General features: G+C 41.0%; 1 protein-coding gene across 2 annotated transcripts in view; it reads right to left on the minus strand.

Annotated features, from left to right (window-relative positions):
- Positions 1-1,211: 1,211 nt before the first annotated feature.
- The window catches only part of FERMT1 (FERM domain containing kindlin 1), a 64,364-nt gene continuing 47,970 nt past the window's right edge, over positions 1,212-17,605 (minus strand). The window contains exons 10-15 of one of the 2 annotated variants that reach the window (XM_060031217.1): positions 11,786-11,910; positions 10,919-11,025; positions 9,230-9,451; positions 8,497-8,621; positions 7,291-7,432; positions 1,212-3,624 (exon numbers count right to left, since the gene is read on the minus strand). In XM_060031217.1, the coding sequence (XP_059887200.1) occupies positions 3,451-3,624; positions 7,291-7,432; positions 8,497-8,621; positions 9,230-9,451; positions 10,919-11,025; positions 11,786-11,910 (895 nt within the window). In that variant the 3' untranslated portion in view covers positions 1,212-3,450. Of the gene's footprint in view, positions 3,625-6,424; positions 6,547-7,290; positions 7,433-8,496; positions 8,622-9,229; positions 9,452-10,918; positions 11,026-11,785; positions 11,911-17,605 lie in introns of those variants that run through there. The other variant, XM_060031218.1, reaches the window with a different exon arrangement.

Genomic DNA, 17,605 nt, shown 5'->3' on the forward strand with positions numbered 1-17,605 from the left:
ATTTTTCTACCATGGGACTGAAAATGAAACTTGCCCAGAATCAAAATACTCACTTCTCTGACTCCCAGACCTTTTTTTTAAAAAATTAATTTATTTATTTTTGGCTGCGTTGGGTCTTCATTGCTGCACATGGGCTTTCTCTAGTTGTGACAAGTGGGCGCTACTCTTCGTTGCAGAGCACGGGCTCTAGGCACGTGGGCTTCAGTAGTTGTGGCACATGGGCTCAGTAGTTGTGGCTCATGGGCTCTCAAGCGCAGGCTCAGTAGTTGTGGTGCACGGGCTTGGTTGCTCCACGGCATGTGGGATCTTCCCGGACCAGGGCTTGGACCCATGTCGCCTGCATTGTCAGGCAGATTCTTAACCACTGTGCCACCAGGGAAGTCCCTTCCAGAACTTTTTGATCCACCTGTACCTCCCCAGCTCCTCTGGGGCAGCCAATCCTCTGACTTCCCTGGCCCTCCCCCACCGGTGTGTGACATGGGGACACTGAGCTCGGGAGAGGCCTGCCTTGGGGCTGGGAGTGGGGCAGGCAGTTCAAGGCTGAGCAGGGCTGGAAATGGAAGGGTGGGGTTTGCTGGGTTAAGCTCAGTAGTCTCTGGAGTTAAGACCTGGCTCTGAATCTTGGTTCCACTGCTTACTCTTGGTGTGACCTTGGGCACGTTACTTCACCTTCGGAGCCTGGTTTCTCCTTTGTGAAATGAGAAGGCAAGCCGTTTCTGCTCCCTGTGGGTTGATGTGAGAATTGCACAAAGGGTTATATAGCACGTGGAACTATATTCAATGTCTTGTAATAACCGATAATGGATAAGAATCCATTATCCATAACACTACACATTCCTAACCCTTATGGACCATCTATCACTAAATCAGATGTGCCCGTGACATTGGGTCATCAAATCAGAGGCCCTCTGATGTCCCTCTGCTTCTGGCTACTTTTTTGCTCTATCGTGCTTTTTCTAAAAGGTGGACCCGGATAAAAAGAGCTCACGATATGTCAGGAAATCTAGTGACAGTCAATGAGAAAAGAGTTGAAACCAATGGTTAAGTGAGGTTTCTAAGTCAATCTCACTGCAGAGAATAGCTCAGATATTGGAATTGTGAGGAAAAGCAAATGTTAAACCTGAAAGTTGTACTCTTTTTTCATAATGGAGAAAATATTCGCCTTTTTAGAGGCAACAGACTGGAGAGGACACAACTAGACCATATTCAAATCCATATAAACCATTTAATTTAAAAAGTCATATAAAATAACAGACAAAAAAATGCAGAATTCCCCATGTACTGTAGATAAGAAATCAAACAGGGTTGAAAGGCACACATTCATTTCAAATTTCATCATAGGAAGTCAGGTGACCTTTGCACCCAATGTAAAAAAAAGTCCTTAAGTTGCTCTTTGGAATAGCAGTGTTTAAGGTTTTCCTGCCATGCTTGTTTATTCCTCTGGGATGTGACTGTGGAGTTGTGGAAGAAATGCTCCCCTGAAAGTCTGGTTAAACTGGTCAGCTCTTCTGAGTGTTTTCATGGAAATGTCAGACAGCCAGGAAAAGCTAAGGCAGAAGGTTGAACCAAAGGTTTAGCTTTGGTAAATTAGGCAGAGCTACGTTTGACAGCAGACAGGGAAACTGTGACATCAAGGAGCATTACTTTAATGTCGGGCCCAGCTAGGCTCTAAAATAATGGAGCCCAGGACTATGGAGAAATGACCACCAAGTTCAATGCAGTTCACTTGGCACTGGTTTCTGTACAAAACGTTTCAAACTCAGTTCTTTTTGACATGGACCAGATTTTCCAAGTGCCCAAGCCACATCCAGGCTTTAAGCTAGGCCTCAGAAGTTCAGTTGCCTGAAGATTCTTCAATAACATTCACCTCTAAGGAGAGGCTGAAAGAGGAATTTCCAGTGACAGCTTCTGGCTCAGGGCCCAAGGGTCCCCAGCCAAGGCTGTCTCGAGGTGGCCCCCAGAATTGCAGAGATCTTTCTTCTCGAACAGTTTTGTTAGAAAATAAAGCAACAGCCAATGTTTTTGGGCATCTGAAATCCAGCCAGGCCCCCTGAGGTTTGCATCCTAAAAGAACTTCAAAATGGAAACAGAGTCTCAGCCTTACCCTTGCAACCCACATCCTTTGTGTGACAGGAGAATATTTATAAAAACATACTAAAATACATCTGATATTTCCCTCTAACCCCAGTACTGCCTTTTACCTTCTTAAAACTCAATCCTCCCAACACTGATGAACCAAAACAGAAAATGACAATTGAGGCAGCTGTTAACTGGCCCACATTCATGTCTCAAGGCAGAGACAACAGAGCAAAAAGTAGAGAAAAAAAGAAGTCCATTATCTGCTTTTGATTTACAAAGCCAAAGGCCTTCAGGGGAAAGGCTGTGAGTCATATAAACAGACACAAATCCAGAACACTGGGTAGTGATAAAAGCAAGGCTTCCCTACCCCACAGACCAGCCAAAGGCCCTAAGTAGACAGAAGCCCCTGGGGAAGCTGAGAGCCCTTAAGTTGGTGGTCTTTGGGTACGGGGCTGCCCTGTGTCCTGTTCTTCTCTCCCTGACGGGTTGGGATGGAGACCTCACTGGAAACCTTGATGCTGGGAGGTGGTTTTTATGAAGAGAGAACTAAGCCCATCTTCCTGAGCCTCAACCCAGAGTAGAAGCTGTTGAGACATGGAGTGGGTTTGAGAAATGGGTTTCCCTGAACCCTTGTGTCACTGTGTCTTTAGAAGGACTTAAGGGATCCCCTTTAATTGTGGTTGAAGGCTCCCCAGGAATGGAATGGGACTTGCAGGTGGGGCAGTAACCGATGTCCAAGACCAGATGGGTCAATGGTCACCTTGGCAGATGTCACTCGGGACTGATGACACTGAGGGCCACTACTCTGACCCCTTGTCACCAACTGGTACCAGGTAACTCCACCTTTCCCCAGACCTTCACCCCCAGACTTTGACCTATGGGACAAAAGTGTATGCAGGGGCTCCCTCTGCCATTTTCACAAGATGGTAGTTAAAGGCACTTCTGTTAAGGAAAGATATTTCTTTTCATACCTGAGTTTGGGGAATAAGATTTGTCCTTGCTACATGTGCTTTTAACCTGTCTTTCCTTTGACTTAGCAAAAAAGCAGATAAGCACACGGACAGCTTCTAGCCATGCACTTGCAGGTTCTGCAGGTCATAGCTACAGGTGGAGCCTTGGAGTAATGCCGAGCAGTGTCCTCTCTCCCGCCCCGCATTACAGAAGAGGTTAACTGAGGCCCCTTCCACAGCGGGTAGCAGAGGGCAGAGTGAGGAGAGGGATGTGCTAGGCAGGGTGCTGGAAATGAGGCGAGGGTCTGGGTGTCCAGTGGTGAATATATGCTGTCAGCCTGGAATGTACACATGGTGCAGGCTGTTGACCCAACGTCCGGGTAGGACTGCCCTCTGTGTAGGTCCAGCAGGCCTGCTTTGTTCACTCCTGGCCACCGGTCAACTTGTGGAACAGGTCCTCGTCGAGAGTTTCATTCTGGTCCTTGGAGCGGGTGGACAGGAAAATGTAGCCCCCGATGTACTCATGCACGACTTTGCAATCCGCGCTCAGGCAGGTGAATGCGATGGAGACGTTCTGGTCAAATTCGATCGCCACCTGGAAGAGGAAGGCACAGGTATACTTAAGCTCTGACAAAGACGAATGAGAAAGAAGCCGCTTGGCTGGAGATGGTCCCAGAGCTGAGGACTCCTGAGGTGCTGACAGATGGGTTTCCCCAAACCCTGCATAACCCGCTGCTTGCATCAAAGCTTACAGAAAACGTCTCTGCTCTCTGGGCGCCCTCTTGTGGTGTCAGCTTTGCTGCACACCTGGCAAAACATTCTAACGCTCAACACAAAAGATATTTCCTGTCTGGCTCTTGTTTAGATGAAAGAACTGTCTAAGCACTCCCTGTGTGGAGGGGCAGAGTGCTTTGCAGATTTTTTAGTGGAGAGAAAAAGGCTCATGTGAATTTTCCTACAGCCACGGCCCTCACTCCTTCCCAGCTGGAAGTCATAAACTCTAACACTGGAAGAAACTGAAGCTTCACCCGTTCTCCGCCTTGGCTGCCCAGTGGAATCAGCTGGGGACCTTTAAGAATCACTGATCTACACAGAAACATTCTAGTCTAGAACCCTTCATTTCTCCCAATTACTTCTTTCCATCATCCAACAGTGGGTGAGTACAGGCACATGTGTCACTTAGATGTGATTTACAATTTCATTTCCAAAGGTCCTTTTCAAAAGACGGCCTTTCAATGAATTTTAACACAAAAGTGTACAAAATGTGTTAGTTTACCAACTCTACTTTTGTCATACATTGGCAACCCCTTTAATATCTAGAGACTAGATATTATAAAATTAGGACCCATTTGTCCAGTATGTACATAATATATACAGTAAAGTTAAACCAAAGGCATGTAACATATAGAGCAATGGATAAGTTGAAATGTTCAATAGTACACACCAGCAAAAGTCTTTTGCAAGGCTCATTCTTTATTTTGCAACATCTAAGCTTTTAGATATCCTGAGGTGACAATGTATGATAAAAAGTAGAGCTAATGAATTAACCAATTGGTAAATATCTTTGTTACAACTGATAAAAAAAAGCAGCATCTTGGATATGGAATTGTTAAACCGTCTCTGAGAAATGTACGTCAGGACTAGCTCATTAGGTTAGCAGCAGAGGGGCAGAAGGAAGTATAAAGGGAGGCATGTATGTGGATGTGTTTGTATTTATGTTTTGCTTTCTGTCTCATTTTTAATGGAACATTAAGGAAATGTGGTATTTTAATCATAACTCTTCCAATATCTTTATCTAGAGGCCTGTTGCCATTTTTGTCTTTTATGAAATTTTTGTTGCCAAGCAAGGCAGGATTACATTTTTTTCCTTGTAGATTGAGTTGGTGTAGTGTATTCTTGGTTATCAAAATACTCAAATAGCTTTGGGACGTTGAAATGGTAAATATTCCTGATGTCTGAAAAAGCACAGTACATAACTGTATGATCTTACTTATATGAAAATGGATGCTTAGTTGTATAGATACACAAATGAGACCTAGAAGGACACATCAAACGGTAAACTGCTTATGATTATGGATGACTTTGCTTTTTGCTTCTTGTGTTTTTCGGTTTCCTATTATGCACATGTTAACTTTTAAAAAATAAATGTTATTTTAAAAACAAACAAACAAAAAAAGAATCACTGATCTCAGTAATTCCCAGAGTCAGATTTTTTTCCAAACTGTGTTATTGAGGTATAACCGATGTATAATAAACAGACCTATTTAAGGTGCACAGTTGGATCATTTTTTTTTTAAATTGTAGTTGATTTACAATGTTGTGTTAACTTCTGCTGTACAGCAAAGTGATTCAGTTATACACATATACATTCTTTTTTAAATATTCTTTTCCATTATGGTTTACCATAAGATATTGAATATAGTTCTCTATAACCTATACAGTAGGACCTTGTTTATCCATTCTATATTTAAAAGCTTACATCTGTAACCCCAACTTCCCACTCCATCCCTCCCCCAATCCTCTCCCCCTTGGCAACCACCAGTCTGTTCTCTATGTTCGTGAGTCTGTTTCTGTTTTGTAGATAGGTTCATTTGTGTCATATTTTAGATTCCACATACAAGTGATATCATATGGTATTTGTTTTTCTCTTTCTTTTTTTTTTTTGCGGTACATGGGCCTCTCACTGTTGTGGCCTCTCCCGTTGCGGAGCACAGACTCCGGACATGCAGACTCAGCGGCCATGGCTCACGGGCCCAGCCACTCCGCCGCATGTGGGATCTTCCCGGACCGGGGCACAAACCCGTGTCCTGTGCACCGGCAGGCGGACTCTCAACCACTGCACCACCAGGGAAGCCCTGTTTTTCTCTTTCTGACTTATTTCACTTAGTATGATAATCTCAGGCTGCATCCATGTTGCTGCAAAAGGCATTATTTTGTTCTTTTTTTTATAGCTGAGTAGTATTCCTTTGTACCTATGTACCACATCTTCTTTGTCCATTCATCTGTTGATGGACATTTAGGTTGTTTCCATGTCTTGACTATTGTGAATAGTGCTGCTATGAACATAGGGGTGCATATATCTTTTTGAATTAAGAGTTTTGTCAGGATATATTCCCAGGAGTGGGATTGCTGGATCATATGGTAATGATCATATGGTAATCATATGATACTGGATCATATGGTACTTCTATTTTTAGTTTTCTGAGGAACCTCCATACTGTTTTCCATAGTGGCTGTACCAACTTACATTCCCACTAACAGTGTAGGAGGGTTCCCTTTTCTCCACATCCTCTCCTGCATTTGTTATTTATAGAGTTTTTAACGATGGCCATTCTGACTGGTGTGAGGTGGTGCCTCATTTTTTGTAGTTTTGATTTGCATTTCCCAGAGTCGGATTTACACGACCTTGGGGGTACAAGGTTTTCGAGTCACTGCCTTAGAGGCCATCTAATCTCAGAACATTGTTCTGCAAATGAGTCCAGATGGTCAACAGCCCTGCTGAGAGGAATCCATGGTTCTTAAAAAAAGAAAAATGTGAGTCACTTATCCTCGCTCTACATTGACAGCTTTATACTGGAAAAATGGAAATGCCAAAGGAATGCGATAAAGATCCTATATCAGCAACAGCAGAATGTTTTAAATCATCAGGACACTCAGGTGTGTCTGACTTGGTCTAGCACGTCCTGTGATGCAGGCATGGCCTGACCTGGTTCCTAGGGCGGGGACGATGGGGGCTCAGGGCTCCTGAACTCAGAGGCTAAGTTTCCTCCATGACCCCTGTGTACCTCGCTGGCTTCTCTGATACTTTTCCCCTTTGGGACTGGAATGCTCTCCAGGTGGGCAGTTGAGCCTCTGAGTTCTCAACCAGTTACATCTCTTGGCAGCCAGTCAGATGACGCCTGTTTTGTATTTATTTTGTATGATATTTACATCTCAGGTAGTTTCAGCTAGGTAATGGTCAGCCTAAATCTTACATAATCATACACTGAGTTGAAAGAAATTAATCAAACTGCTCAGCAATTTTAGAGTCTGTCTGTATGGAGACTAAGCCAACTTGTGTTAATTCAAAAGCATTTGGTCTGTGCTTGCTAGGAAACTGCTCAGGACTGCATGTGATTATTTTAGCAGACAATTACCACATGCTTGTGGTTTCTGAGTTCTAAGTATAATAACACCTTCTTAAAATCAAAATAAGCTGCAGTTCTGAGGGAACACACATTTATAGGCCCAATGCTGAATGTACCAAAAACTTTCACTTTACCTGCCGGATTTCCCAGTTTACATTCCACTGTTTCATATTTGTAAATCTCCATGTTGTAATTGGAATCCCAGTGGCTGCATCGATTCTAATCAATCTATTATATGAAACTCCCAGGATGTCATCTTTCTTGCTTCCTTTAAATCTGAAAAAAAAATAATTAAAATATGAAACTGCTTCCTGTAACATGATGTTCATTCACATACAACTTCTTAAAGAGAATACCAACATTTCAAATCATTTCTGAAGAACAGACAATGAGGGATTAACTTTCTATAGAAGGGCATTTTCATTAGGATAGAATATGAAGGCTGGAGAGTAGGCTGTCCTGCAGACATTATTTAAGTGAAACTGACATCAAAGGAAAGCAAAATAAGAGGCAGTCAAGTCAGTTAATTCGAATTAGCACGAACTGTGTATGCTAGGTACCCTTCTAGGCACTGGGAATACAGCAGTGACCTAAACAGACAGAAGATTCCTGACCTCATGCAGCTTGTGTTCTAGTTGGGGGAGAGGGTCATGAATAAGTGAAATATACATGCCAGATAAGGTCATAAAGGAGGATAAGGCACAGAAGTGGGACAGGGAATACTGGCAATGAGGTTGTTACAATTTTAAATCGAGAGGGAAGGTATCAGTGAGAAGGGAGATTTGATCAAAGAACTAATGTCTGTGAGGGAGTGAGCCATGTGGATATCTGGGGAAAAAGTATCTTAGGCAGAGGGCACAGCCAGTGTGAAAGCCAGAGTCTTTTTTTTCCCTCAGGCTCAAGGCCCTGCTAGGAGGCCAGTGTGGCTGGGCACAGTGAAGGAGGGGAGAGGATGTGAAATTCCAGCACTAAGGTCTTGTAGGGCCACTATAAGGATTTGGCTCTTACTCTGAGTATGACACAATGCCTTCAGCGGTGGTGAGCAGAGGCCTGACGTGGTTTGACTGAGATCTTAAAAGGATCACTCTTGCTGCTAAGTTGAAAACTTAGGGGACCCAGGAGAAGCAGAGAGATCTGGTAGGCACTGTGAACAGAGGTATGGAAGATTGTCATGAGCAGCCAAAAGTGTTTGGGCCATTTGTGAAAGGACAGTATTCTAAAATTAAAAAAAAAAAAAAGAAAGAGTTCTACATTCTAGACCAAATGAGAATAAACTGGGCTCCATGAAACCACTTAAAATTGAACAGAAAGTGAGAGAGGCAAGTGAGCATTGTAATCACCTGACAAGGTAGTAGGTGAGGCCGAATTCAGGTAGAGACTGCCATGCCTGAATGAACTGCAGCTTGGCTTCGACCAGGGGCATCTGGGCCACGTTCTGATGGGCTTCCAGGATGCGGGCTGCCAGCTAAGCAGAAGTGGGAGATGTCAAATTCTCCTTAGCAGGCACTGACTCTCTACAGCAATCATCCCGTTGGCCCCGGGTCCCCAACGAGAAGAATGAATGCAAGGCCCAACTACAGCTCCATAAAGACAATTCCTCCCATTCATTCATTCACTCTCTCTCTCTCTTTCTATAATACATGCAAATCACTGTGGAGAAACAGGAAGATGGACCAACACATAAATATCTAAGCTTTATGTAGATGAAGAGTCCTGAGTTCTTTCTGGGGTCTGTGGTCTCCATGGACAATGGTTCTACTTGAATCAGTTTATCTGTGTAACTTTCAACCCCACTCTTATGGAAGCATAACTTAAAATTTTAATTTGTGGGGACTAAATCATTATTTTTAAATTAGGTTTATTCTGAGAATATTGCCATGTTCAGTTAGCAGTATAGTCACTGCTAACAAAATTCACAATAATTTCTTAATATCATCTAATACCCAGTTCATAGTCAAATTTCCCTATCAGCTGATTTTTCATGATGATGATCTCAGTCATTTAAATTATTTATTTTATTTCAGAAAATACAGAATTTGCTGCAGACAATCACCCCAACCAGATTAGCAGTACCTGTTTAGACTTGTGCTTTTTTGCACACCTAGGTGACACAAAACATTCTGGGTTCATATCCATGTTTTCAAGACCGGAAGCCACCTGAGATGCTGAGTTCCGGTTTTTCATCCTCAGAAATGAAAGGATGTTAAGGACCTCTGGCTGGTAGGAGCTGTCCGCCATGGTTTTGCCCTTTGATGCCAAGATGCAGGCAGCCATCCACTGGGCATACTGACTCTCCTGCAGCAAACACCAGAGAGCTGAGAAGTAAGTTCAAATGCAAAGCAGCCATGCTGGGAACAGAGCAGGACCTGGGCTTTCATCTCTATGATACAAAACCGTCACCTTCCCAGCAAGGAAAGATATGAAGTGGCACACATTCAGATTGACTGTTAACCACGTAATTTAAAGTCCAATGAGAGCTTTTGAGTCCTGTGTTGAATTTCTAGATACCACGGGGCTAGAGAATATGAATGTCAACTTTAAGAAATTTCATGTGGAGAACTTTGCATTTAAAGATGAACCAAGGAGGGACTTCCCTGGTGGTGCAGTGGATAAAACTCCATGCTCCCAATGCAGGGTCCTGGGTTCGAACCCTGGTCAGGGAACTAGATCCCACATGCATGCTGCAACTAAGAGTTTGCATGCCACAACTAAGGAGCCTGCGAGCCACAGGTAAGGAGACCGTGTGCTGTAACTAAGAAGCTGATGAGCTGCAACTAAGGAGCCCACCTGCCGCAACTAAGACCTGATGCAACCAAATAAATTAAAAAAAAAAAAAAGATGAACCAAGGACAAAAAGGAGCTCCACGGGGCACAGACAGGTGAAAACCCAAACTACCCGATAGCCTCCTTGACACATATTTCCATTTTCATATCACATCTTATCTCTATGACAGAAGAAAATGAGGAAAAATCATTAACTGACTTCTCACATTATTTCTCCCCTGGCCTATCCTTAGTAAAGATTCTAATCCCATAGCAGGAATCAGGTCCATTGGTGGTGCTGAACCAGTTAGTGGTGGCTTCTATTGTTCTTTAATGTCTGTGCTCATTTGTTACTTCAGGGAGCAAAGGGGAGTGGTCCCAGAAGCCGAGGGGATGCAGGTGAAGAATTGAATTAATTCTTCAGGGCAACAGTAGGTGTGGTTCACTGAATCACTGGCCTCAATCTTCACCCTCCTAGCATCCACACCTCTTGCCATGTAATTTTACAGTCCCTCCCACCAGAGCTAGAGTGTAATTTCCCGTATCTTGACTTTGGGCCTGGCCATGGATGTGCTTTAGTCAATGGAGCATGGGTGGAAATGACAGTGTACCTACCAATTGACTGCAAGCTTAAGATTTAGGAGGTCTCACACGTTCCCAGTTCCCCTCTGGCACTTCTGCCATCACTATGAGAAGAGCCTCCTCCCCAGGCAGCCTGGGACCCAGAATAAATCCCATGAGCTCAGCCTGTGATAAGGAGCCAGCCGAGCCAGGTGGATGGCTTGAAGCAGATCTGCCCAGATGCCCTCAGCCTGGATCACTCAATCCCCAGCCCACCTGCAGAACGTTTATTCATATGTGTCTGTGTGATTTTTGTGATTGTTTGTTACAAAGCAATAGCTGACTGATGAGTGCCCTCATTTGAGAAAACACCTGAGATGGTTTGTCCTGAGGCTTAATAAAGGTGAAGTGACTTACCATTTCTGTGGTTTTACTTACATGGTCACATCTCAGATATACTTCATTCATACCATCAGCAACCGGGATTAGTAACTTGATTCCAAATTTTCTCCCTGCTACATTTACATCTGGCACAACTTCACAGCCTGAGTGATAAAAGGCAAGGACAGAACTGAGTTCTGAGAGATCTCTTAGACAAATATCAGATGTGCATCTAAAATAAAGACTTTGAACATAAGCTCCTCAGATTTGGTTCTCTTCTGAAAAACTGAGGAGCAGGCTGATAACATTAATTAAAGGATAACTAGATAAGTTATGAACATAACATGGATAAATAAAAATATTTCTTTTATGGATTTCTTAAATAATCATCAGTTGAATTCATTTTTCAGGTTGATTGGCTATTCTAACTCATATAATCAGTTATTGAATATAAGCTTTGAAATGAATTAAAGCAGAGGGAATCCTCTGATTGTCACAATGATAAGGGAATTGAGTGCACTAGTTAATTAAATTTTTAGTTAATGGAGTTACCAGTACACTCACGGCCACTTTCAGAAATCAGGCACAAAAGTGATACTGAATTACACATAATTGTTTTGGAATTCAGAGTGTTTTTCAGGATCCAACAATGTCTAATGTACTATGTTTATGACACCAATTACCACCACTTCAGAGAGTTGGACACACTGGGAAAGAAGGGACAGCATAACACAAATAACCATTCACTGGTTTGCATTTCAGGTCCATGTTTCACAGGGAGGAGGAGCTGCAGGCAGGCGGTCACTGACAACCTGTGACATAAGAGGTTCCTCTGGGAGTGAAGCTGCTTCACTGGTGGGAGTCTTGGCTTTCATCCGCTTGCTGGGCCATGACAAGCCATACCAAGATATTGGACCCTCTTACCTCTAAGATTTAGTTTTTCTACTGGTTCTCCTTGTTCAAGTTCCTTATTTTTAAAGTAGGCTATAGACGTGTCTTTAAAGACGAACCAATATTGTTTGAAAGCTTTTAATATTAGCTTCTTGGGCCTGCAAATTAAAGTACAGTAAGCATTTGAAAAAGCATCCAGAAATGTAGGACACATTGCAAATTCAAGTGGATCAAGATGCTCTAGGGACCCTTTGAAACAACATCCTCTGTATTTTTAAAAATAATTTTCAAATTGCTAACTCATTTCTAAAAACTGAAAATGGGGTTTTGATATGAGATGCAGAAGTTAATGCAAAATCTCAGGAGCTAGACCACCTGGGGCTACACTCTGGCTCTGCTACTGTATAAATGTGTGACCCTGGAAAAGACACTTCATCCTTCTGGGCCACATGTACTACTTCTGTGTGATGGGAGAGTATCAGCCTCCAGTTCATAGGGCTTTTGTGAGGATGGAAAGAGGGAATCTCTATAAGGTACCTGGCAAACTGAAGTGCTCAACAAATTATTATTATTATTACTATGATGATGATGTGAGAAACATCCATGAATCTGGTGACATCTAAAATTTCAGTTTACTTCTTGAACCTGAAAAAGCTGTCTATACGGACAACACAATCTTCAGATTATCAGACATAAAAATCAGATATAAAGGTACTTTTCTGTACTTTCCTCTTGACCCTTAAGAGAAACCATGAGAAAATTCCCAGTGAGCCATGGAAATCACCAAAATCTACAGCTAATCTACATAGACTCACTCTTATTAAAAAATATTTTGGCACAACATTGTAAATCAACTATACTTCAATTTAAAAATATTTTGGGGGAAGACCTCCAACCATGATATCCATTGGGGCCAGAAAACTTTGTACTCTGGGCTAGACAAGGTTGGCAATGCCAATGGCAGGCCTCAGCTGGGTCATTCAAAATAGAAAACAAGAGATCGAGCTGGGGAGTAGGGAAGGGGATACAGATGGACAGAGAAAAGGTAATAGGAATTGTATGTGGTTTAATGGAACAAGCCCAGCCTTGGGGGTGCATCAGGGTATCTCATGTCTGAGGGGTAGATTTCTGCATTCAAGAACAGAGGAAGAGAGGAAGCTTGGGCTTAACTGCACTCATATATAATTTGGGGTAAGTCTTTTAACATGTCAGTACTAGTCTTTCATTAGCTAAAAATGTGCTATCCTTAACACCAGGATAAGAGAGAATATGTTCATTAAAAAACCAATGTATTACAGGAGATTATTATATAAAAATCACACAATAAAACTGAAAAACATTATACGGAGTTAATAGTTCTAGGATTTAGAAAATCACTACCTTAAAATAGTATTTATCATGTTGAGAGTTGTAGGTACTATAATTCTAAGGAACATATTTAAAAGATTACTTGTCTAAGAATCAGATTCTCTAAAGTTAATATTTTCAAAATAAAATCTAAAGACACAGCCTACAACCAAAAGACAGTGAAGTCTCAGTTTAGTCCTAGGCATCTAAATATTTCTATTCAGAATTAAGAATGAAACTCTGCTTCTCTATTTTAACTGGACTTTAAGAGTATCAAAAGATCTTAAATTCCCTCTACTATTTTCTTCCAGGTTGGTTCATCCTCCAGCTGCTTTTGCATATCCCCAAAACTAATGATGTTCCAGAGGCTGAGGCAGGGCAGGGAAGGAGGAGTGGAGAAGGTGGCTGGGTGGGGAATGGTGCACACAAGAATGAGATAGTTTTTTGTACACTGAAAACTAGATGACGCTGTTGAAAGAAATTGGAGAAGACACAAATAAATGGAAAGATATTCCATGCTCACGAATTGGAAGAATTAACATTGTTAAAATGTCCATTTTACTTAAAGAAATCTACAGATTATATGCAATCCCAAAGATATTTTTCACAGAAATAGAATTAAAAATTCTAAAGTCTCTATGAAACCACAAAAGACTCTGAATAGCAAAAGCAATCCTAAGGGGGAAAACAAAACAAAACAAAATGAAATGAAACAAAACAAAAAACAAACAAACAAATGAAAAAACAAAGCTGGAGGTATCACCCACCCTGATTTTAAACTAAATCACAAAGCCATAGTAATCAAAACAGCATGGTGTTGGCAGAAAAACCCATGCGGTTATGGACAATTAATTTATGACAAAGGTGCAAAGTACATACAATGGAGAAAGAATAGTCTCTTCAATAAATGGTGCTGGAAAAACTGGACTGCTACAGGCAAAAAATGAAACGAGATCACCATCTCACACCATACACAAAAAACAACTCAAAATGGATTAAAGACTTGAATGTAAGTCTTAACCATACCTAAAACCATAAACTACTAGAAGAAAACATAGGCAGTATGCCTATGTTTGCTAACATTGCTAAGACATTGGTCTTAGCAATATCTTTCTAGATAAATCTCCTCAGGCAAGGGAAAAAAAAGCAAACATTTAAAAATTGGATAACATAAAACTGAGAAGCTTCTGCACAACAAAGGAAACAATCAACAAAATGAACAGACAACCTACTGAATGGGAGAAGATGTTTGCAAATGGTATATCCAATAAGGCATTAATATCCAAAATATATAAAGAGCTCATACAACTCAACAACAACAAAAAACAAACAACCCAATTAAAAACCGGGCAGAGGAGCTGAATAGACATTTTCCCAAAGGCATACAGGTGGCCAACAGGTACATGAAAAGATGTTCAACATCACTAATTATTAGGGAAATGCAAATCAAAACTACAAGGTTAAAATCATCTCATGCCTGTTAGATTGGCTATTATAAAAAATACAAGAAATAACAAGTATTGGTGAGGTTGTGGAGAAAAGGGAACCCTCATACGCTGTTGGTAGGAATGCAAACCAGTGTAGCCACCATGGAAAAAAATATGGAGATTCCTCAAAAAATTAAGAATAGAACTACCATATAACCCAGCAATTTCATTTCTGGGTATTTATCCATAGAATACGAGAACACTAATTTGAAAAGATATATACACCTTTATGTTCACTGTGGCATTATTTATTGCCAAGATATGGAAACAACCAAAGTGTCCATCGATAAATGAACAGATAAAGAAGATGTGGTATGTATATGTATATGAATATATACATATATATTCACAATGGAATATTAGCCACAAAATAGAATGAAATCTTGCCATTTGTGGCCACATGGATGGACTTTGAGGGTATTATGTTAAGTTAAATAAGTCAGACAGAGAAAGATAAACACCATATGATTTCATTCATGTGTGGAATACAAAGAACTAATAAAAAAACAAAAGACAAAATAAATGAACAAACCAAACCAAACCAAAACAAACACCTAGATAACAGAGATCAAAGTAGTAGTTACTAGAGGGGTAGGGGTGGGGCAGGGGTGGCAAAATGGGTAAAGGGGATCAACTGTATGGTGATGGATAGAAACTAAATTTTTGGTGGTGAGCACACTGTAGGGTATACAGGAGTAGAAATATAATGTTGTACATATGAAACATATAATGTTATAAATCAATGTTATCTCAATAAAAATAAATTTCAGAAAACCAAAAAACAAAACAAGCAATCAATAAATGTTACCTGAAGTATGACAAAAAAAAAAAAAAAAAGAAAAGAGACAGTGTCAAATACTCATGGAGCTTGTAATTAAAAGAGGGAAATGTATAAGTAAATAAATATAATAAAATGTGGTAAGTCATACCACAAGGACATAGGAGTGGTGAGTAACAGAGTACACAACATTTAAACATAGAATGAAGGATCAATAAGAATCTGATGGGAGGAACAGGGAAAAGAAATTTCAAAAAGAAAAGTTCAGGGACTTCCCTGGTGGTGCAGTGGTTAAGAATCCACCTGCCAATGCAGGGGACATGGGTTTGATCCCTGGTCTGGGAAGATCCCACATGTCATGGAGCAACTAAGCCCATGTGCCACAACTACTGAGCCTGCGTGCTGCAACTACTGAAGCCCATGTGCCTAGAGCCCGTGTTCCGCAACAAGAGAAGCCACAGCAATGAGAAGCCCGCACACCGCAACGAAGCGTAGCCCCCACTCACCACAACTAGAGGAAGCTCACATGCAGCAACAAAAACCTAACACAGCCAAAAATAAATAAAATTAAAAAAAAATAAAGAAGTTCAGGCAACTGCATGTGCAAAATGCAGAGACGAATCAGAGCCTGGCACCTTGCTGGTAGGAGTTGGGTCAACACTTCTTGGACATCTGCCTCATGCTGGGTGCCAGGTTGAGCCATGGAAATGGACAAAGAGGCAGTTTCTGAGGCTACAGCATTTCCATGTGTGGGGCTGATGGGGACCAGAACAGCAAGCAGACGAGGGACACAGTGGGACTCTGAATGTCCACCTAAGGAACTGGGCTTTATTTTCTAGAAAAATGGTTCTCAAATTCTGGTGTTCATCAGAATTGGGAGGGAACTTGCTGAAGACATACAAGCCTGGGCCCAGTCCCAGAGAATCCTTCCTATTCAGCAGGTCCAGGTTAGGGCCCAGGCATCTTCATTTTAAGTAACCTTTCCTAACATGGTTCCCTCATTTGAGAAACACAACTCCAGACCAGTGATCTCCAAACTAAAATGTGGCACACCCAATCCTTAAAATATTTTGAGTACCTACCCCCTAACATATTTACAATTATTTATTTGTAATATATTACAATATATACATTACAAAACTTATATAAACCTAAATTAAAAATAAATATATGTGAAAAGTTTGGTTTGTTTCAAGAAGGGAGGTTGTTGCTCAGTTATACAAACCCCAGTGGAGGAAGCACACTGTTGGCCGTGTTTACTGAATCACACTATTCATATTTTAATGCCGTCTACCTGTTTGTGAAGGTTTTTATTGAAACAAGGCTGCTAATTTCCATCTTTGCTGATGTCAATCATTCACATATGCAAATTGATCAGGATATGTTGCTCTTTAATATTTTTAATGAGTGGGTTTAAAATACACTATCACTCTTAATTTGGATGCTTTAACACAGCAAAATTCTGTTTCCAGGTTTTAAAGGTGAGCAGATAATACTGCTTTAATAGGCAGTATCATTACTGGCAAAACTGTGGCAATGGAAACATTTCCAAAAAATTGTTTCAAAATGTTCTCTTCATCAGTGTCTTATAATTTTCTGCATACAGGTCTTTTTGGTAGGTTTATTCCGAGATATTTTATTCTTTCTGTTACAATGGTAAATGGGAGTGTTTTCTTAATTTCACTTTCATTTTTCATCATTAGTGTATAGGAATGCCAGAGGTTTCTGTGCATTAACTTTGTATCCTGCTACTTTAACAAATTCACTGATGAGCTTTCGTAGTTTTCTGGCAGCATCTTTAGGATTCTCTGTGTAGCGTATCATGTCATCTGCAAACAGTGACAGCTTTACTTCTTCTTTTCTGATTTGGATTCCTTTTATTTCTTTTTCTTCTCTGATTGCTGTGGCTAAAACTTACCAAACTATGTTGAATAAGAGTGCTGAGAGTGGGCAACCTTGTCCTTTTCTTGATCTTAGTGGAAATGGTTTCAGTTTTTCACCATTAAGGACAACGTTGGCTGTGGGTTTGTCACATATGGCCTTTATTATGTTGAGGAAAGTTCCCTCTATGCCTACTTTCTGCAGTGTTTTTATCATAAATGGGTGTTGAATTTTGTCAAAAGCTTTTTCTGCATCTATTAAGATGATCATATAGTTTTTCTCTTACAATTTGTTAATATGGTGTATCACGTTGATTGATTAGCGTATATTGAAGAATCCTTGCATTCCTGGAATAACCCC

This window comes from Delphinus delphis, chromosome 15 (assembly GCF_949987515.2).
Source record: "Delphinus delphis chromosome 15, mDelDel1.2, whole genome shotgun sequence".
Taxonomy (NCBI): Eukaryota; Metazoa; Chordata; class Mammalia; order Artiodactyla; family Delphinidae; genus Delphinus; species Delphinus delphis.